Source organism: Dipodomys ordii, unplaced genomic scaffold, assembly GCF_000151885.1.
Source record: "Dipodomys ordii isolate 6190 unplaced genomic scaffold, Dord_2.0 Scaffold138, whole genome shotgun sequence".
In the NCBI taxonomy this organism is placed as follows: domain Eukaryota; kingdom Metazoa; phylum Chordata; class Mammalia; order Rodentia; family Heteromyidae; genus Dipodomys; species Dipodomys ordii.
The window spans coordinates 701,338-721,646 of record NW_012267354.1 but is presented as its reverse complement, the minus strand read 5'-3'; the positions used below and the strand labels follow the sequence as shown (position 1 = coordinate 721,646).

At 52.0% G+C, this 20,309-nt stretch overlaps 3 protein-coding genes across 5 annotated transcripts in view; all 3 read right to left on the bottom strand.

Annotated features, from left to right (window-relative positions):
• The window catches only part of Dhx16 (DEAH (Asp-Glu-Ala-His) box polypeptide 16), an 18,157-nt gene extending 17,699 nt beyond the window's left edge, over window positions 1-458 (bottom strand). The window contains exon 1 of the mRNA XM_013031184.1: window positions 23-458. Coding sequence (XP_012886638.1) covers window positions 23-229 — 207 coding nt within the window. The 5' untranslated portion in view covers window positions 230-458. The remainder of the gene's footprint in view (window positions 1-22) is intronic.
• Window positions 459-3,473: 3,015 nt separating this feature from the next.
• Ppp1r18 (protein phosphatase 1, regulatory subunit 18) lies at window positions 3,474-13,663 on the bottom strand. 2 transcript variants are annotated; one of them, XM_013031194.1, is made up of 4 exons: window positions 13,487-13,663; window positions 10,911-12,525; window positions 5,539-5,749; window positions 3,474-4,241 (listed from the first exon to the last, which is right to left on the bottom strand). In XM_013031194.1, the coding sequence occupies exons 2-4, from the start codon at window positions 12,495-12,497 to the stop codon at window positions 4,222-4,224; spliced, it is 1,818 nt and encodes a 605-aa protein (XP_012886648.1). In that variant the 5' UTR covers window positions 12,498-12,525; window positions 13,487-13,663; the 3' UTR covers window positions 3,474-4,221. The 2 variants fall into 2 exon arrangements, with proteins under 2 accessions (XP_012886648.1, XP_012886649.1); XM_013031195.1 differs by lacking the exon at window positions 13,487-13,663 and adding an exon at window positions 13,264-13,478.
• Window positions 13,664-14,507: 844 nt separating this feature from the next.
• Nrm (nurim (nuclear envelope membrane protein)) lies at window positions 14,508-18,208 on the bottom strand. Of its 2 annotated transcripts, XM_013031219.1 has the most exons (4): window positions 17,783-18,208; window positions 16,827-17,023; window positions 15,863-16,039; window positions 14,508-15,354 (listed from the first exon to the last, which is right to left on the bottom strand). In XM_013031219.1, the coding sequence occupies exons 1-4, from the start codon at window positions 17,913-17,915 to the stop codon at window positions 15,073-15,075; spliced, it is 789 nt and encodes a 262-aa protein (XP_012886673.1). In that variant the 5' UTR covers window positions 17,916-18,208; the 3' UTR covers window positions 14,508-15,072. The 2 variants fall into 2 exon arrangements, with proteins under 2 accessions (XP_012886673.1, XP_012886674.1); XM_013031220.1 differs by lacking the exon at window positions 15,863-16,039 and having other exon boundaries at window positions 17,783-17,939.
• Window positions 18,209-20,309: the final 2,101 nt, after the last annotated feature.

Genomic DNA, 20,309 nt, shown 5'->3' with positions numbered 1-20,309 from the left:
TGCCCCCGCCCGCCCCGCACACCTTGCTCCAGAGCCGGAGGGCGAAGTCGCGAGCGGGCCCGCTGAGGTCCAGCGTGTCGGTGTCTCGGAGGCGCTGCACGAACGCCTCGGCCGAGGCGCAGCGCTGCGCCGTGCCGATGAGGAACTGCGCGACGTGCCGCTCGCTCAGCCCCAGCACCGAGTGCAGCTCCTCCTGCACCCAGCGCTCCAGCTCCGCCGGCGTCGCCATGGCGACCTGCGCTCTCCGCTCCCGCCCGCGAAGCCGCCCGAGAGTCGGAAGCGCGGAGCCGCGTCGCAAGGCCGGAGCTGCCGGGACGCAGCGATAGCTCCACAACGGAGCTGCCTCAGAGATGGTATTTAAACCGTCTAAAACTGTCTTCCGGTACCGCGGACTGCAGAAGGAGCCGCTCCATCCTGGCCTAAAACGCGACGGTGGCTGATGGAGTCCAAATCTCTCCTCTTCCCTCACGTTTGAGGCAGTGTATGTTCATTTCCGTTCCTAGCCGATCTCTCTGTCGCCCCCTGGTGGTCAGTTCGTAGATTTAGTTCACAGAAGGAAGAAACCTTGTCTCTTAAAAAATACAATTTATTTATATATTTCATATTACATAACATATATTCATGTTGAAATAAGGATGCTGGTTCTAAATAAAGCCCTCTTGGCATCTTAATAAAAGTTAACAGGCTGGGCGCCGGTGGCTCATGCCTGTAATCCCAGCTACTTAAGAGTCTGAGATCTGGGGATTGCTGGGGCAGAAAAGTCCATAAAACTCTTACCTCCGCCGGCCGCTGCTAGCTCACGCCTGTAATCCTAGCTACTCAGGAGGCTGAGAGCTGAGGATCACGGTTCAAAGCCAGCCCGGGCAGGAGAGACCGTGAGACTCCTATCTCCAATAAACCACCAGAAAACTGGAAGTGGCGCTGTAGCTCAAGTGGTAGAGCGCTTGCCTTGAGCTGAAGAGCTGAGGGACAGCGCCCAGGCCCAGAGTTCAAGCCCCACGATGGACAAAAAAAAAAAAAAAAAACTCTTATCTCCAATTAACCACCAGAAAACTGGAAGTGGAGCCGGGGCTCAGAGGAAGAGTGCTAGCCTTCAGCAAAAGATCTCAGGGACAGCACCCAGGCCCTAAGTTCAAGCCCCCCAACCAACAAAAAGAAAAAGAAAAACCTGCAAGACTTTGAAATAGGAAAACATTCCAATACCAACTGTACTTGAGCAGCAAAGCCATGACTTATTTTGGCAGTACTGGGGTTTGAATTAACAAGGCAGGCGCTCTAGCACTTGAGCTACACCTCCAGCCTATGACTATTAATAGTTTCTGAACCTAGGCCTAGGGCCTGTGGCTCACGCCTGTAATCCTAGCTACTCAGGAGGCTGAGATCTGAGGATAGGGGCTGGGAAGGTGGCTCAGTGGTAGAGCGCTTGGCTTGTCCGCATGAGGCCCTGGGTTCGATTCCTCAGCACCACATAAGCAAAAAGAAAAAAACCGGAAGTGGCGCTGTGGCTCAAGTGGTAGAGTGCTAGCCTTGAGCTGAATTGCTGAGGGACAGCACCCCGGCCCAGAGTTCAGGCCCCGCGACCGGACCAAAAAAAAAAGAGATCTGAGGATAGCGGTTCAAAGCCAGCCCCAGGCAGGATAGTCTGTGAGGCTCTTATCTCCAATAAACCACTCAAAAACTGGAAATGGCACTGTGGCTCAAGCAGTAAAACAATCTCCTTGAGCTGAAGAGCTGAGGGACAGCGCCCAAGCCCAGAGTTCAAGCCCCACGACCAACCAAAAAAAAAAAAAGTTTCTGAACCTAAGACCCATTGTCTATCAGAAGAAAAGTTTTTCTAGGAAATTTCACTGAGTGTTGCAGCAGTTTCTGATTATTATAGGTCTTATGCTTTGGTAAATGGCCCTGGATTAGTCACATGGGATGTGTTCTGTATTAGCTGGTGGCTTGACTGGTAGCTGGCTTTGGAATACTGGAACTCTTCAACCAAAAGTGATCTCTGCCTTTTGTTTTGTTTTGTTTTGCTGGTCCTAAGGCTTGACCTCAGGGCTAAAGGCTAGCACTCTACCACTTGAGCCACAGCACCACTTCTGGCTTTTTTGAGTAATTTATTAGAGATAAGAGTTTCATGGGGGGGCTGGGAAGTTGGCTCAGTGGTAGAGCGCTTGCCTTGCATGCTTGAGGCCCTGGGTTCGATTCCTCAGCACCACATAAGCAAAAAGAAAAAAAAATGGAAGTGGCACTGTGGCTCAAGTGGTAGAGCGCTAGCCTTGAGCTGAAGAGCTCAGGGACAGCACCCAGGCCGAGTTCAGGCCCCACGACCGGACCCCCCCCCAAAAAAAAAAGTCTCATGGGGACTTTTCTGCCTGGGCTGGCTTCGAACCTCTATCCTCAGAGCTCAGCCTCCTGAGTAGCTGGGATTGTAGGCATGAGCCACTGGCACCAGGCTGATCTCTGTTTCTGTTTAGCTTTTTTCATCTATTCATTCATTCTAGAAATAATGTTGTCTATTAGTTGCCAGGTATAGAAATTCTGCAGGGAACTCAACCAAGTCTGTCCTTAGACACTGCATTTCCAGACTAGTGTGCACTGCAACTGTCCTTCTTCATACCTTTGCTATCCTTCATGAAACCTATGTATAGCTTCTCAGAACCTTTGTGTGTGTATGTGTGTCAGTTGTGGTCCTTGCACTCAGGGCCTGGGCACTGTCCCTGAGATTTTTCACCCAAGGCTAGCATTTTACTACTTTGTTCCATATCTCCGCTTCTGGTTTTCTGGTGGTTAATTGGAGATAAGAGCCTCATGGCCTTTCCTGCTTGGGCTGGCTTTGAACTGTGATCTTCAGATCTCAGCCTCCTGAGTAGCCAGGATTACTAGTGTGAGCCACCAGTGCCTGGTTTCCCACAGCCTTTTCTATAAATTAAAACTGAACTCCAGGGCTAGGAAGATGGCTTAGTGGTAGAGCGCTTGCCTTGCATGCATGAGGCCCTGGGTTCGATTCCTCAGCACCACATAAGCAGAAAAGGCCGGAAGTGGAACTGTAGCTCAAGTGGTAGAGCACTAGTCTTGAGCTGAAGAGCTGAGGGACAGTGCCCAGGCCCAGAATTCAGGCCCATGACTGACCAAAAAACAAACAAAAAACTGAACTCCATGGGGTTGGGAACATGGCTTAGTGGTAGAGTGCTTGCCTAGCATTCATGAAGCCCTGGGTTTGATTCATCAGTACCACATACACAGAAAAAAACAGAAGTGGCATTGTGGCTCAAGTAGTAGCATGCTAGCCTTGAGCAAAAGAAGCTTGGGGACAGTGCCCAGGCCCTGAGTTCCTGGCTTTTCTTCTCTCATTTTCCTCCCCTCAATCATCAGTCTTCCCTCACCGGCAGTTATTTCTAAAGAAGAAGCCGCAGGAGAGGTGGAACAAGCTCCATTTTATTATGGAAAGTTAAAAAACAACAGGCAAGAAGAACAATGGAGTGGCGGGGGGGGGGGGGAACGCCGCAGTGAGGTGCCTTCTTAGTCCTTCCACACAACCATTAAGAACAGAATTAAATAACCCACGGGGGTACAAAGTTAGCATTCCCTGCCTTCCCTCTTGGGGATAACTGAGACACCATAATACTGAACAAAGGTGGAGGAAGCCACATGTGACTCCCAGAGACAAATGGAAGGGAGAAGGGAGAGGATCCCACATGGATGACAAGTGGGCATGGCTTGGAAACCTGGGACTTTAGCAAGTGGGGCTGGGAGTTGGTGGCATTTGTAAACCAGGCTGTGGTCAAGAGGCAGGATCTGTAAACAAAGGGGCCGGGATCTAGGGACGGGTGGTGAGGATAGGGAGATGTACTTAGAACTGCAGTAAGATTTAGGCCTTCTGGAGTGATGAGTACTTAAATCCTGGGGGTCCCCAGTGAATAGCATGGAGTCAAAGAACAGTTTGGGGAGGAGTGCCCCCCATCTTCACCCCAACTGAGTTCTTGGTGCACACTCTTGGACCCCCTAGGGATATTCTAGCCTGTCTGACCCCACCAGGGACCTTGGGTAAGTTGGAAATTGAACAATTGGCTCTGCTTCCAGAAATGGAATGGGAATAGCAAGCTGGAAGATGTTGGCTGCCTTTTTCTTGCCAGGCTCATTTTCAGGGTCTGTCTGCTCGGAATTGTCTGGGCTCCAGGATCCTCAGTTGGGGGAAAGGAGTGAGGTATGTCCCCGTGGTTGGAGGATGGGTCACCGCCGGCAGGACTCATCTGCAAGAGAGGGAGTAATCAGGAGAATGGATGAGAGCCTTCTTCCTACTGCCAGAATTAAAGGGCAGGTGGCACACAGGAAGTGCTATGCCATCCTCCAAGTCTTGGGTGCATGCTCAAGGCTAGCACTCTACCACTTGAGCCACAACTCCACTTTTGACTTTTTGCTGTTAACTGGAGATAACAGTTCTTGCTCTGGCTGGCTTTGAACTGTAATCCTCAGATCTCAGGCTCCTAAGTAACTAAGATTATAGGCATGAGCCACCAGCACCTGGTTAGGCCTGTTTTGTTTTTTGTTTTTTGTTTTTTTTTTGGTCAGTTGTGGCGCTGTCCCTGAGCTCTTCAGCTCAAGGCTAGCGCTCTACCACTTGAGCCACAGCACCACTTCTCGTTTTCTGGTGGTTACTTCAAGATAAGATTCTCAAGGATAGGGGCTGGGAAGGTGGCTCAGTGGTAGAGCGCTTGCCTTGCATGCCTGAAGCCCTGGGTTCGACTCCTCAGCACCACATAAGCAAAAAGAAAAAAAGCTGGAAGTGGTGCTGTGGCTCAAGTGGTAGAGCACTAGCCTTGCGCTGAAGAGCTGAGGGACAGTGCCCAGGCCCAGAGTTCAGGCCCCACGACCGGACCCCCCCACAAAAAAAATCTCAAGGGCATTCCTGTCTGCCTGACTTTGAGCCCCAATCCTCAGATCTTAGCCTCTTGAGTAGCTAGGACTACAGGCGTGAGCAACTAGCACCTGGCTATGGCTACGCATTCTTATAACTGTAACCTCACAGTAATCCTGGGACAGGCTGGGTAATATAATATCTAACTAGGATCCTTTGTGCTTCACAATTCTCCCATGCTGAAAAAGGTATTTATCATCATCATCATCATCATCATTATTGTGTTGCTGGGTACTGAACACAGGTCTCAAGCAAACAATCTATCAATGAGCTTCCACTCCAATCCTGAGGAGAGTTATTATTAAACTCACTTCATAAATGACAAATTCAGACCAAATTGGTTCTCTGTGCTTACACACAAGATACAAACTAAAATTTAAAGTCAAGCCTGCCTGATCCAACTCTTATATTTTTAATCACAATGATAAACATGAAGCACCAGGAAAGAGCCATGGTTTTGCAATCTGATGTGTATTTAATTTCCCAGAACCTCAGTTTCCCCATCTGTTAAAGGAGCAGCTGAGGTGTGAGGTCAAACACCATTGACAGTGCCAACACACACCTTTAATCCTTCCGGACCACCGTGCCTACAACACCAGGGGGCGCCCTCGAGTCAGCATTTCCCCACTTACCCACGATTAGGGCCTTGGTGCGCAGCCCGCCCTGGAGCTCCCGCTGCAGCAGCAGCAGTTCCTCCTCATCCTCTTCATCGTCAGGCTGGGCCTCTGGGGGGCTGGAGGAACTGGGGGGCTCAGGCTCTGGGCCCAGCTCCTCCAGTACCGAACTCTCCGAGGGGTATTGGTACGTGGTCTCCAAAGCTGTCTCACTGAAGGAGATCTTGAGCTGTGGGAGGGGAAGAGGGAATAGGTAGGAGTGGGGAGTTAGAGATGGATTTAGGCACCCTGCTGACTTCCCCTCTCTGTCCCATTCAGCTTTCCTTCCAGTAAGATTCCCCAAGCCACTGGGCGCTGGTGGCTCCTGCCTGTAATCCTAGCTACTTAGGAGGCTGAGATCTGAGGATCACGGTTCAAAGCCAGCCTAGGCAGGAAAGTCCGTGAGACTCTTTGTCGTGGGTCTTGAACACTGGGCCTGGGGGCTATCCCAGAGCTCTTTAGCTCAAGGTGAGCGCTCTACCATCCGAGCCACAGCGCTCTACCATCCGAGCCACAGCGCCACTTCCAGTTTTCTGGTGGTTTTCATTGGAGATAAGAGTCTCACAGACTTTGCTGCCTGGGCTGGCTTTGAACTTTGATCCTCAGATCTCAGCCTCCTGAGTTGCTAGGACTACAGGCATGAGCCATCAGTGCCTGACTTCTCTGAGACTCTTATCTCCAGTTAATCACAAGAACACCAGAAGTGGTGCTGTGGCTCAAGTAGTAGAGCGCCTGCCTTGAGCTGAAGAGCTCAGGGACAGTGCCCAGGCCCCTGAGTTCTCCAATCCTATTTTCCCTCTTCAATCACACGCTCAAATAAAACTCCAATGACCTTGTTCATAATAGCCAGATAATGGAATCAGCTGAAGTGCCCAATAACTGATAAATGGATAAAGAAAATATGATACACAGTCTATAAATGGAGTATCACTAGCCATCAAGAAAATGTTGTCAGACACCTTGTATTCATATACTATTTTATAGAATAGGAACTTTTTTGTACAACTACTTAAAGATAATAATAAAAAAAATTTTTAAAGAAAATAGATATTGTGGGGCTGGGAAAATGGCTCAGTGGTAGAGTGCTTGCCTTGCATGCATGAGGCCCTGGGTTCAATTCCTCAGCACCACATAAGCAGAAAAAGCCAGAAGTGGCGTTGTAATGCCAGTGGAAGAGCGGTAGCCTTGAGCTGAAAAGCTAATGGACATCTCCCAGGCCCAGAGTTCAGGCCCCATAACCAACAACAACAAAAAAAGATATTGTGTCACTTAAAGGCAAGTGTATGGAGCTAGAAATCATGTTGAGTTAGATAAGCCAAGCTCAAAAAACAAAATAATCATGTTTTTGCTCATTTATATAATCCAGACTTTATAACATATACATAGGTATATATGTATATGCATATGCATATATGTATATGAAAAACTGGATTCTAATTATAGGATTGGGTTGGGGATGATCAGAAGGGGAAGAGTAAAAGAAAATGATAGAAGCTGGGTATTATTGAAATACATTGCATCTATGTATGAAAATGGCATAAGGAGGAAGTGGAGGTGTGGCACAAGTGGTAGAGCACCAGCCTTGAGCAAAAAAGCCAATCAAAGCCGGCGGACTGGCTTTGCTCACACCTGTAATTCTAGCAACTCAGGAGGCTGAGATCTGAGGATTGCTGTTCAAAGCCAGCCAGGGCAGGAAAGTCCATGAGACTCCTTTTTTTTTGGGGGGGGGGGGTCCAGTCGTGGGGCTTGAACTCTGGGCCTGGGCACTGTCCCTCAGCTCTTCAGCTCAAGGCAAGCGCTCTACCACTTGAGCTACAACACTACTTCCGGTTTTCTGGTGGTTTATTAGAGATAGGAGTCTCACGGTCTCTCCTGCCCGGGCTGGCTTTGAACCGTGATGCTCAGATCTCAGCCTCCTGAGTAGTTATGATTACAGGCGTGAGCCACCAGCGCCCAGCTTGCCTGATATTTCTCTCAGATATCCTTATTGCTATCCCCTCCCAGTCACCCTATTCAGAAATTGCCCAATTCACATTTCCCACTAACCAAGCCTCTAAATTACTTTTTTCTAACTTTCTTTATGATATACAGTTCCTTGTTACTTTTTGGGGATTGATTCTGGAACCTCTGTGGATACCAAAAGTTTTTTGTCTTCAAGTGCGTGTGTGTGTGTGTGTGGTGTGTGTGTGTGTGTATGTGGGGTCTGTGTGTGTATGTATGCTGGTGCTGGACCTTAAACTCAAGAGCATCTTACTTTTTCCCCCTTCAGGCTGACACTCTACCACTTGAGCCATACCTCTGCTTCTGGAGTTTTGCTAGTTGACTGGAGATAAGTCTCATGGACCAGAGCCAGTGGCTCACACTTTTACCCTAGCTACTCAGGAGGCTGAGATATGAGGTTCCCGTTCAAAGTCAGTCCGGAAAAGTTTGTGAGACTCTTATCTCTAATAAATACTCAAAAAAAGCGGAAGTGGCGCTGTGGCTCAAGTGGTAGAGTGTTAGCCTTGAGCACAGAGGCTCAGGAACAGCACCCAGGCCCTGAGGTTCAAGCCCCAGGACACCCCCCGCCCCCCCCACAAAGTCATGAACTTTTCCGCTTGAGCTAGCTTTGAACAGTGATTCTGAGTCAGATCTCAGTTTCCTCAGTAACTAGAATTACAGGCATGAGCCACTGGTGGCCCAATCTACCTCCATAGACTCTCATTGCTTATAATACCTGATACAATGTAAATGCTATGTTATAGTGTACTGCTTAGAGAATAATGACAACAACAAAGTCCCTACTTGTCACAACAGGCATGCTTGTTCTTGGATGTGCAACTGATTGAGCCTAGGGATATGGAGTCATGCGCACAGAGCTGACGGTACTCACTACTCTTATGTCTGCTGTTGACAGGAAATTGGAAGGAGCTACAGTGGATAAAGTAAGAGTTTGGTCCAGACATCAGATGATGTCTCAACAGAGTATCAAGCCTAGGGAGAGAGTTGGGAAATAGCCCAGAATGTACACAGTTCACTCCCCCCAGTCCACGTCTATGGACATGGAGATAGAATCAAGTGACAGCAAGCAGTCTGCTTAACACCCCAACTTCTCCAAAGGAAACTTTCTTGTCTGTTACTGGTAGATTTACCCACATTTCTGGGGACTCACTTCTGTTTTCTTGTTTTAATATCTCACTTTGGGATCCCAAGCTCTGTAGTTGAGGATCTGATCATTCTGGAATGGATTCACTTTATTTGCTCAGTTGGTGTCACCCCCTACCATTTGCCACTTGCCTCTTTCCTCACGGCCCCCCTCCATCTCCTGACTGGGCTTTCAGGAATGCACAGCTCGCGTGGGGGATGGGACTGAGGAGGGAGGTGACTCACCCGCTCCTCTCCCATCAGCTATATAAGGGCACAAGGGGGCCCAAGAGGGAGGGACAAATCACTAAGCCAGAGGGGCCTCGAGGGAAGGGCACAGCCCATCTCATGGCTCTGTGGCAGGGCTGGGGTTTCTCACTAGATAGTAGGGATAAGTTTGATGGGAGCAGCCTTAAATAGCTCCTTCGAAAGTTATTTAGGGAAAGTGAGGCACAGGGGTAGAGGGGTCCACCTATCATTGAGAGACAGCACTAAGACAAGGTACACTAGTCCCTTCCCAGCAGGGAAAGGCCTGAGACAGGGCAGAGAGGGAGGTGGCTGGATCTGGGGAACTGTGTTGCCTGGGCCCTGTCCCTACCCCCAACCCCAGAGTGGCTGCTTCCTTATTCTCTCACCACATCCTGAGCTCAGTTCTGGCAGGCCCATGGCCTAGCGTCCCCCACAGAGCCCCAACAGCCTTCCGGCCCCCACCCCAGGCTTCCTGTTTGGAGGATCTGCTTCCGGCCCCTCTCGTCTCTGACCTAGGTATGGTCACCATCACAGGTCCTGCTCAGTCCAGGGCTCCTGACTGCCGGAAGATAGTCCTAGAGCTTTTGCCCCAAAGCTTCACACCTCCTTTGTTCACTGCCCAAGAGGGCAAGCCTCCTCCCCAAAGTACAAACCAACCTCAGTAGGAAATGACTTTTCTCAACACCTCAGCCTGTGAGAATTTCCGGTCCTTCCCTGCCCAGCCCTCAGGGGAACATGCTGATGGCTGTTAGAAGGCTGGGATAGATTCCCAAGTTAGGAGGCTAGGGATGCATCCTCCAGGAAGAATTGAGGGAATCAAATCACACGCTCAAGTTTAACTCTGATCTTTGGTCTTCAAGGTTTCCCAGAGCTGGGGGTAAGGGACTGGTGGTTGTGTGTGTTAGGAAGGAATTGGGCCAGGGCTGGGGTTGGGGGTGGAGGGGAAAGCTAGTCTGGCTGTTCCCATTTCCCTTCACATCCTGGTTCAAGTCTAACCTCTGACCTCCTTCTAGCCTCAACCCCCACCCCGTCTAGTGGGCCAGGCCAATCTTGGCTTTCAGGTCAGGCGCTTCCAAAGGTACTTCTGTCTTTTTTCTACCCCCAGGGGAGGAAAAGTCCCCAAGTAACTGGAACAGAGGGGAAAACCAAGGACTGAGCCAGTTCTAGAGAGGGGAGGGGGAAACCCAAGGAGGAAGGACAGGGAGGCTGGGGGTGGGGATATTTTGGAAGAGGAGAAGGCTTTTCTTGTCCCCAGAGAGAAGGAAGCACTGTCTGTAGCAGTGGCCCAGCTGGGGGTGTGCAACCCCGAGGTCACCCACTTCAAATGGCCTCTGTGTGAGCCTCTCCCATGGGGCAGACTTGGGGTTCAAAAGCCTTCTCTCTGCTCTTTGGCCAGTGTTGTTCTACCTCTCTCTTTCCTTTATTCTGGGATGTCCCCTCTCTCCTCTGCCCCAGCCCCCCCCTTCTCCTTCCTTGGTGCTGTAAGACCAAGCTGCTTCCTGTCTTTTCTCTCCCTAGAACCCCAAATTCTCCCTTTCTTTTTTTCCTGCTTCCACATTCTCTCCCCTCCAAAGCTGTGATCCTACCCCATGACCCATGCTCAGGGCTCTAAGGCTGTCTCCAAATCACCGTCAGATGGATTCGGGGTGATCACAGACTCAAAGGAAAAAAAAGAAAGGAAGGGAGGACTTAGAGCCTGAGGGAAGAGAGAGGCAGCAGCAGCCTGGGCACACCCAGAAAATCACACACCCAGACACAAGCAACTTGATTGCTGGGCAGGATCCTTGGGGCTCCAACATGAATGGCAAAGGAGGACAACTAGAAGGGTGTGTGTGCTGAGGGAGGAAGGGAGGCGGCACAGAATTAACCAGAAAGAATAGAAGAAGACCAGAATACAGGGGTATAAATATCAGTCAAGACTGGAGTCCAGACAACTGGAAAGTGGGTTTGTAAGAAGTCAGGCTTGGCAGCAACCCTACCTGTTTATGATGTCTTTCAGGGGACCCTTTAACAAGGCAGCTGCGGCTGAGACGGAGATAACCCCCAAGAACCAAGATCTCTTCAGCAGTCGGGTACCGCTTTTTCCCAGCTCCGGGGGCTGCAGCATCAGCTGGGGCTGGGGTGGCTGGGCTTGCAGGGGGCACAGACCTCCGGGGGTTGACTGTGAAGGTGTGTCCACTGCGGCGAGGGGCCCCTACCCCTGGCCCTGCCTTCACTCCATAGAACAGTCGACTCATGAGGGGATCCCCAGAGGGCTGGGGGGTAGTTGGGGCTGGGGGTGGGGGAGAGAAAGGGGCTGGTGGTGGGGGCTGGAGTTCTGCTGCTTCCTCTTCCTGTTGCCTAGAGCCTCCAGTCCCAGCATCCTCTTCTGGGAGGGCGGAGGGTTCTGCAGGGCATTGGTTCTGCTGGGTTCTCAGAGGCCTGCTCTGAGTCCCAGCCTCCTCCTTTTTAGCCTCCCCTTCTCCAGCTTCCATACCAGGAGGCCCCAGAAGCTTGTCTGCAGACTCCGGAGTCTCTGGTTTCTGAGGCTGAATCTCTATGTCCCTGGGTGTCCATTCTCGAGCCTTCCCTGAGTTCAGCGTCCATTTCCGCCCTTCTGTTGTCCTCGATCCCCTCTCACTGTCCTCCACAGGGCTGGGCCTCTGTTCTGTGGTCTCCACTCCCCTGGAGATGTCCTGAGTCTCTTGAGTGAAGGTCCCTGTAGTCTCTTCTGGGGCCATCTCTGGACTTGGCCTCTCTTCTTTTCTCCCACATTCCTCCAAACAGCCTTTTCTTTCTTCCTTTAAGCTCAGCCTCCACTCGGAGGATTCCAGTTGTACTGAGTTCTGTTCCTGAGACTCTCTGGAGTCAGGCCTCCATTGATGGGCCTCAGTCAAGGCCAACTTGGTGTTACCAGATTCCCCTGGGCTCAGTCTATTTTCTGTGGTCTCTTTGCTCTTGGGACTTTGATCTCTAGGCTCTGCTAGTCTTAGACTCTGCTCTGGGGTTTCTCCAGGGCTTAGCCTCCATTTCTGACTTTCTGACAATCTTGAGTTCCGGTCTCCCATCTCTCCTGGCCTCCAGTCTCGATTCTCCAAAGGTCTAGGGCTTGACTCTTGGGCTCCCCCTATGCCCAACCTCTTCTCTCTGGCCTCCTTTAGACTTAGCTTCTCTTCCCTTGACTCTCTTCCTTTGGGGCTCTGATCTCTTGAATCCCCAGGGCTAGATCTCCGTTCTCGAGCCTCCAGAGGCCCAGTCTTTCTCTCAGCCAGCAGCTCTTCATTCCGTTGCTGTTGCTGCTGACGTTCTTGCCGGATGAATCGGTTCTGGTGCACTGGTCCAATGGCCTCCAGAAGAACAGCAGACTCATCTGGGTCTGGAGGTCCAGCCTCTGCAGTTCCAGGTACAGGGCTAGGCTCCCCAGGCGACAAACCAAGCTTAGCCCTGCGGCGCTCCAGGAGTCCCCGCTTCCAGGCTGGCATCTGGGACAGGCGGTCCCGCTCTGCCTTCTCTCTGCCACGAACCACTGCCTCCTCCTGCCGGCGCCGGGCTAACAGCTGTAGCTTCCAGTCTGGGATGGTGGTCATGGTTAACTAGGTGTGAAGGTAGGGGGTACTGGGGACAGAGAACAGAAAAAGAGGGTTCAGAGGGGCTCAGGGGGTGAGACTCAAGGGGGGTATAAGGAAGTGATAGGGCAGAGAAGTGGGGCAGAGAGATCAGTGGAGTTGAGGATAAAGACAGAGGAAACGGAGAGATGAGAGAAGACAGAAAGAAGGAAATGAAAAAGGGCTGTGAACCCTGTCGGGGGAGGGGGAGGGGAGTGATGCGAGAGGAAAAGTGGAGATTCAGGGCAGAGGCAGGGGCCAGATTGAGTGGTATGTGTGAGTGGGTTTGAAAGTTCCAAGGCTGTGGGCAGGAGCGAGAAGAGCTGGAGTGAGGAAGCAGGCAGGGAGGGAAAGGCCAGGGTAGAGAGAAGACCGTGTTCAGGCGAGGCGGGACTCAGGGATGAGAGTGGGAAGGACGGGGCAGGGAAAAAGCCAACGCGGGGATGCCGGGGAGGAGAGGAGGGGCGTGAAGAGGTCAGGGGGAGAAGGGGAAACCGGGGAGCGGCGGGAAGGGGAGCGTCTCCGGAGCAGCCCGGCGCGTCTCGGCGCGGGCCGCAAAGGTCCAGGCTGGCTCCCCAGCGCCGCTCGGCCCCGCCCCCGAGGCCCCCAGGCCCCCCGCCCCCCAAAGGCGGGCCCGGGGAAATACCCTCCCCCGGGACTGTGGGAATCCGGTGGCGGTGCTGCCAGCGCGTTCTCAGGACCCTGGTGTCCCCCCCCCGTCAGTCCTGTCCCCCCCTACCCGACGCACCTCCCGACCCAGATGTCCCCAAGAAGGGCTCCCGCGCCCTCCCCGTCTAGACCTGGCTCCTAAGGAAGCCTGACAGAGCCGGCCATGCCCACCCCGCTCAGACGGACCGGACAATCTCTGCACAAAGAATAGACAAGCCCAAGGTCTGGGCCAGGGACAGGAGAGGGGGGCGGAAGCGAGGAGACGACCTCCCCCCCAGGTCTGAGCCGCTCAGTCAACTCACACGCCTCGGGGTCCCGGGGAGGGTGTGCAGAGGAACCCGGCGTCCGGAGGGAGGAAGAGGAGGAGAGAGCGAAGGGGAGAGAGGAGGAGATCCGGAGTCGTGGGGAGGGGAGGAGAGGGAGGGGAGGGGAGGGGGAAAAGGGGGAGATGAGGTGGAGGCCCGAGACACGGACTGAGGGGCCGGTCGGGGGGCGGCGATCGCTTTGTCTAAGGACAATGGGGAGCGGGAAGGGGGCGCCGGACGGAGGGGCCAGGGGGCGGAGCCTCTGCGGGGCGGGGCCCGATGAGGGGCGGAGCCACGATGGGGCGGGGCCTCGATCTGCTCCACACCGCGCGGGAGTCTAGCTCCGAGGACCCCCCCCACCCCCACTTCTGGCGGTACCCCCCCAGCACTCTGCTGTCCCCCTCCCCCAGGGTCCCTCACCGGCTTTCTACCCCGTGGCACCAGCGAATCTAAGTGTCCCGATCTCACCCCCTGCTTCCCGCTCCCCCCCCCCCCCCCCCCCCCCCCCCCCCCCGCACCATCGCCCAGCTGGCCTACCCCGGGCCCTGGGCGTCGGCCCGTGACTCAGGCCCCCCGAGGGACTCGGAGAGGAAGCCACAGCTGCTGCCAGCCCGGCCCGCCCTTCCCATCTCGGGCCGCTCCTCCCCACGCTTTTGCCTTCCCGGGCCTCTTTGTTACAGCGGAATAGAGAAGGGGTGGGGGGACCAATCAGGAAGCGAGTAGCAGGAGAGGCTCTCAGAAGCAGCAAAGGGCTTTTGGGACCTCGCTCCTCTATCCCAGAGAAGCGTGTTTCCTGGGCTACCGCGGGAGAATTGAGGGACAAGGAGGAAGGTGGACACAGGCGTCGCTCCAAAGCAGGGGCGGACCCTCGGGGCGTGGCAGCTGCCACTGGGCGAGGTGGCTACCCACACTGGGAGCTTGGCGCTTCCAGTCTCCCGTTCGCCTTTCTTCCCAAACTCTGCCCTCATTCAGAGACACATTGAGAACACTGAATGCCATGTGTAGGGGGAAAAAAGGCTGAATTTTATTTTCCTGCAGCGAATGTTCCTCGGGAGATCAGGAAGCCCAGAGGTTACCAGAGTTAAGAGTGGGAGAATCCCTTCCACTAGGCGTGGGGATGGAGCCCTGGGGCGGGCCTGAGGCTGTGGAGAAAGTCGGGCAGGGGTGGAGAGGCATCGCTGAAGTGAAGATGGGCAGCCACATATGACTTTGATAGATTCTGACCCAGATTCTTGGAGTGGAGCCTGGAGATGGAGAAGGGGGTCCCTGAGGGACAGAGATGAGGGGCAATGCCAGAGGAGTGGTCAGGGAAGACCCTTTTCCTTGTAAGGGCAGTAGGGGGTCAGATCCTAAACAGTGAGGAGGTAGATGAGCTGCACATCCCTTCTTGGCTGGTGAGAAATGGACCTTAAAGTCTAGTGGCTGTCATTTTAAATTTAGGGTATGGAGGTGGATCTGGGGAAGGAAGTCTTAGCAGTGACAGGGACAGCCTCTAAAGTTCCTAGAGTTTAACCCCTGTCTGATGTTAATGAATTTGAATTTGAGGGGGAGAAGTGACAGGGCTTGGAAATAGAGTTAGCTCTTCACTCTGCCTCCCCATCCTGGGGCCGGGAGAGCAGGTGGAGTTTTCTTTGTAGCTGAACCCTCAAGTATCCGAGGTCTTGCTGGTCAAGTCCATGAGCCAGACCTAGGTAGAGGGTAAGGAGGAAAGCAAGGAGGAGGCGGTCTATGCTCAAGGTGGGGACCACCCACAGCACCATCAGCAGTTCCACACACACTGGGTGACGCAGATGGGAAAAGAGCCTCAGAGCCCGGGGAGACTTCAATGCCAGAGGCTCACCCAGCCCCAGCACATGGTAGTACACCTAGGAGAGAGAGCAGCATAGAAATCGAGTTAAGGGGCTGGGAAGGTGGCTCAGTGGTAGAATGCTTGCCTTGCATTCATGAAGCCCTGGGTTCGATTCCTCAGTACCACATAGCAGAAAAAGCCAGAAGTGGCACACTGTGGCCCAAGTGGTAGAGTGCTAGCCTTGAGCTGAAGAGCTGAGGGACAGCGCCCAGGCCCCCACAACCAGCAAAACAAACAAACAAAACCAAGCCTAGTGCTTTATCCTCTCCGTTCTCCCCCCACCTCTCCCCTCAAGCCTCTGATTTCTAGCCTTTGCATCTTCCCCAAGCCTAGGAGATTGATTAAAAATTGCTGATCTTTGAGGGCAGACTAGAAGGGACAGTGGTGGGCGGGGGGGAAGTGGGCGGGTAACAAAGGAAGAGCAGGGAGAAGGTAAAATAACTCAGGAGAAGGGAAACCCAAGGAGAAAGGAGAAAGACAAATTCCAGATAGGGTTAGAGGTCTTAGGGATCCGGGAACTTCACCTGTTTGAGGCCCATGAGCTCAGCGTAGTCAAAGACAAGAAGGATGCTGAAGATGAGGAGCCAGGAAATGATGTGGAGCACAAAGCAGAGGAGGGGCACCCAGGTGACCCAGGGCTCAGCCCGAGCCTCCCACAACACAGGGCCTCTGGGTATGGACTCCCAGTACCGCATCACCATCTGGGGAAGAACAAAGTTGCTGGGTATCCCAGCAACTGCCCACTCTGGAGAGACCCAGACTGCCCCTACCCCAAGAGAGCCCATAGTTTATTCCCCAGCCAATATTCTATCAGGTAAATGGTGTTAGATGGGATTCCGAGGACTTGAGGATGACCTAATTCTAAACAGAATTTACAGAAGGCCTTAGAAAGTAGCCTATGCTAAGGACCCTATGAGAAGACAGACAGATAAAGTAACTAGAAAGCAAGTCTCCTGAGACCTAGGGAGGTATTTTGTAAGACCGGGTAAGACTAAGGAGTTAGTCTGGTGCCAGTGGCTCACCCTGTAATCCTAGCTACTAGGTAGGCTGGGATCTGAGGACTGTAATCCCAAGCCAGCCTGGGCAGGAAAGCTTGTGAGACTCTGATCCCCAATTAACTGCCTCAAAAAGCCAGAAGTAGAGCTGTGGCTAACGTGGTAGAGCACTAGCCATGAGCAAAAAAGCTCAGGGACAGCACCCAGGTCCTGAGTTCAAGCCCCAAGACTGGCACCAATGAGAGAAAGACTAGGAGTTAAGGAGGGAACATGACAACATGAACAAAGTTGCAAGGATGAGAATGTACACATTGTGCTTGGAGAACGACAAGGACATTCTTCTTGATAACAAGGAGGATATCTGCCCTTGTAGAATGGAAGCTGAGATTAACATCCTCACTTGTCTTTTAAATCCATATTTTGCCCCTTCGTTCCAGGGTTTCCCTCCCTGGTTTCGGTCCCCCTTGAGGACTCAGTTGCTAGGATCTCATACCTGTAAGGCCAGGGCAGTGCATGCCACATACACAGACCTCTGAAGGACTCCAAAGTACCGGGAAATCCATGCCTTCATTGTCTCAGTTGCCATGAAGCTGTGCTGCCCAACAAATAGGAGCAGGAGTGCCAGATCCCAAGCCAGGGAGGTAAGGACACTCTGGTCCTGCAGGGCAGCCAGCCATCCCTGACGGGCATCTGTGGGGGAGTCAAGGGAGAAAGGGACAAAGGATGGAGAAAACAGCTAAACTATTTCTCCATTACTCTCCTCTCTCTTTGGGGCTCCAGTTCATGTCCCTTAATTGCTTTTAAGAATTTTCATGCTGGCAGGGCTGGGAAGGTGGCTCAGTGGTAGAGTGCTTGCCTTTCATGCATGAGGCCCTGGGTTCGATTCCTCAGCACAACATAAGCAAAAAGAAAAAAGCTGGAAGTGGTGCGCTAGCCTTGAGCTGAAGAGCTGAGGGACAGCGCCCAGGCCCAGAGTTTAGGCCCCACAACCGGACCCCCCCAAAAAAAATTTTTCATGCTTTCCCCCCAGGCTATGTCCAGTTCACATTCCCAATCCCATTTTTTCCTCTTCCCAGGGCCTCCTTCAGACCTGGGGAAGAGGATTCTTGGAAAAATGCACGTTGGGCAGTCACAAATGGCATGGCTAGCGATGCCATGTCTGGATCTCCCTTCAATAGTAGTTTTCCAGGTTCTCCCTCCTTTTAACACTCCCTCCTCCATTATTGTTCTATCTACATTTTTTTTTACCCTGCCTTCTGCATAACCCTTTCAGTCCCCACTTTTCGACTTCTCCAAACAGCTCATCTTATTTAGCTTCACAGGAGCTTTTGTGGTTCAAGTTCCCGGGCTAGGACTTCCCTGTCATTTGTCTCCAAGTCCCGCCCCCGCCCCCTGGGCTCCAGCTCCACCTCCCTGCTCCAGAGCTCATTCTTGATCTTTCCCGCTCACCCGGATCACCAAACTCCTCGATCCCTCCAAGAAGTGGCCGAAGGGAGGTAAAGCGCACGAACTCCACTCCGGTGCCAAAGGCCAGAATGAAAGAGGCGAGGGCAGCCGGGACGAGGAACAGTGCATGGGTCATGGCGAGAAACAGAGGGGTGGGGAAAGGGGCGGGCTTAGGATTCCCGCGGCTGCAAGCCCCGCCTCTCACCCGGGGTACTGCCCATCAGGGCGGGGCTCTTGCCAGCTAACACCCCAGTGTCGAGGGTGCGGGGATATTCGTTTCTCCAGCCTGCAATCTGTGCGTCACTAAAGGGAATGTTAGAACCCCAAGGGGATTGTTAAGGGCAGCTGCTCTGGGGCCACCTACGTGGGGCGAGTCCCAGCTCAGCTAGTTTCCTCATTTAAAATAAAGGCAATTCTTATTGTTGGGTTCTTGTGTAAACCGAACATTGGAAGCCCCGTTTTCTGGAACTTAGCCATGGTTAGAAAACCATCAGTGGGAGGTCACAAATTCTCAGTTGACACATCTATAATGACACTTCTATAATGAATCGTAAGAGAATACACTTTGACCCAAACTGAGAACCCCAAATCACCTATTAAATATCTAGCTTTTTAGGTTTGTATCCCAGACTGTCCTAGAGCTTACCATCCCACCACAGATGTGTGTGTGTGTGTGTGCCAGTCCTGGGGCTTGAACTCAGATCCTGAGCTTTGGTGCTCAAAGTTAGCACTCTACCACTTGAGCCACAATACCAGTTCTGGCTTTTTCTATGTGGTACTGAGGAATCGAACCCAGGGCTTCATGCATGCTAGGCAAGCACTCTGCCGCTAAGCCACATTCTCAGCCCAAAGTCACAGTTTTTAGTGAGACTTCTCCACGTAACTGTTCTGTCTTCATCTTTTTGTGCTCAGAGGTGGGTACTGAGGCTTTGCATTTTTGTGTGTGATTTCCCAATCTTCCTTTTTTTTTTTTTTGGTCAGTTGTGGGCCTGAGCTCTGGGCCTGGGCGCTGTCCCTCAGCTCTACCACTTGAGCCACAGCACCACCACTTCTGGCTTTTTCTGTTTATGTGGTGCTGAGGAATTGAACCCAGGGCCTCATGCATGCAAGGCAAACACTCTACCACTGAGCCACCTTCCCAGCCCTCTTTTTTTTTTTTTCTTCAGTTGTAGGGCTTGAACTCAGTGCCTGGGCACTGTCTCTGAATTTCTATTTTTATTTCCTGTGGGCCTAGGTGTTGCCCTGGGCTACTTTTTTGCTCAAGGCTAGCATTCTACTGCTGATAGAATGGCAATTTTTTCTGTAATTGGAATTAGAGGTCTCATGGACTTTCCTGTCTGAGCTGGCTTCAAACTCTGATCCTCAGATCTCACCCTCCTGAGGAGCTATGATTACAGTGTACAGCTTCTTTCCTACTTCTTTGTAATAACTCTTCCACAAATTATAAGCTGACAGTGCCAAGTTTGACTATGCTAGAAACTTGACTAAGAGAATTATTACACAAAGCTATGTACTGCAAGTTGTAGGATTCATTGGAAGTCAAAGATCTCTGTTCTTGAATTCAATTTGGGGCATTTAAAAACAATCCAGGACTGGGAATGTGGCTTAGTGGTGGAGTGCTTGTCTAGTATACATGAAGCCCTGAGTTTTATTCCTCAGTACCACATAAACAGAAAAGGCTGAAAGTGGCACTATGGCTCAAGTGGTAGAGTAGTAGCCTTGAGCACAGAGAGGCTCAGGGACAGTGCTCAGGCCCTGAGTTCTAGTCCCAGGACTAGTACAAACAACAAAAAACTCAACATGAAGAGAAATGCACCAACTCTAGACATGGAAGTTACTATAAGAAAACCTGTAAGTTCAGGGATAGGGACAATTTCATGTGGTAAGACTTTGAGGCTGGGAATGTGGCTTAGTGGTAGAGTGCTTGCCTAATATTCATGAAGCCTTGGGTTTCTCAGTATCACACAGAAGCTGGAAGTGGCACTGGCTCAAGTGGTAGAGTGCTAGCCTTGAGCAAAAAAAGCTCAGGGACAACGCCCAAGCTGAGTTCAAGCCCCTAGCAGGCAAAAAAAAAAAAAGACTTTGCATTGTACAAAGGAATTGATATTTGAGTTTTAGTGTGCCAGTCATGATGGCTAATGTATGAGTAGGTATGTATGAAATGCAGCTAGGATGTAGCTCAGTGGTAGAGCAGTTGCCTGGCAATGCACAAGGTCCTGGATTTCTTCCTCACAAGCACTGCAAGAAAATGAATAAAAAATAAAAGAGGCCGGGCGCTGGTGGCTCACCTGTAATCCTAGCTACTCAGGAGGCTGAGATCTGAGGCTCGCAGTTCAAAGCCAGCCTGGGCAGGAGAGACCGTGAGACTCCTATCTCCAATAAACCACCAGAAAACCGGAAGTGGCGTTGTAGTTCAAGTGGTAGAGTGCTCTCCTTGAGCTGAAGAGCTGAGGGACAGCGCCCAGGCCCAGAGTTCAAGCCCCACGACCAACAAAAAAATAAATAAATAAAAGAGGCTGGGAAGGTGGCT

Coding starts and splice junctions, on each gene's coding strand:
- Nrm (XM_013031219.1), bottom strand. CDS start 17,915: ATGACCCATGCACTGTTCCTCGTCCCGGCTGCCCTCGCCTCTTTCATT. Junction 17,024..17,782: donor CGAGGAGTTTGGTGATCCGG/GTGAGCGGGAAA, acceptor ACTCCCCCACAG/ATGCCCGTCAGGGATGGCTG. Junction 16,040..16,826: donor GCACTGCCCTGGCCTTACAG/GTATGAGATCCT, acceptor GTTCTTCCCCAG/ATGGTGATGCGGTACTGGGA.
- Ppp1r18 (XM_013031194.1), bottom strand. CDS start 12,497: ATGACCACCATCCCAGACTGGAAGCTACAGCTGTTAGCCCGGCGCCGG. Junction 5,750..10,910: donor CTGAAAGACATCATAAACAG/GTAGGGTTGCTG, acceptor CCCCTCCCACAG/CTCAAGATCTCCTTCAGTGA. Junction 4,242..5,538: donor CACCAAGGCCCTAATCGTGG/GTAAGTGGGGAA, acceptor CCTCTCTTGCAG/ATGAGTCCTGCCGGCGGTGA.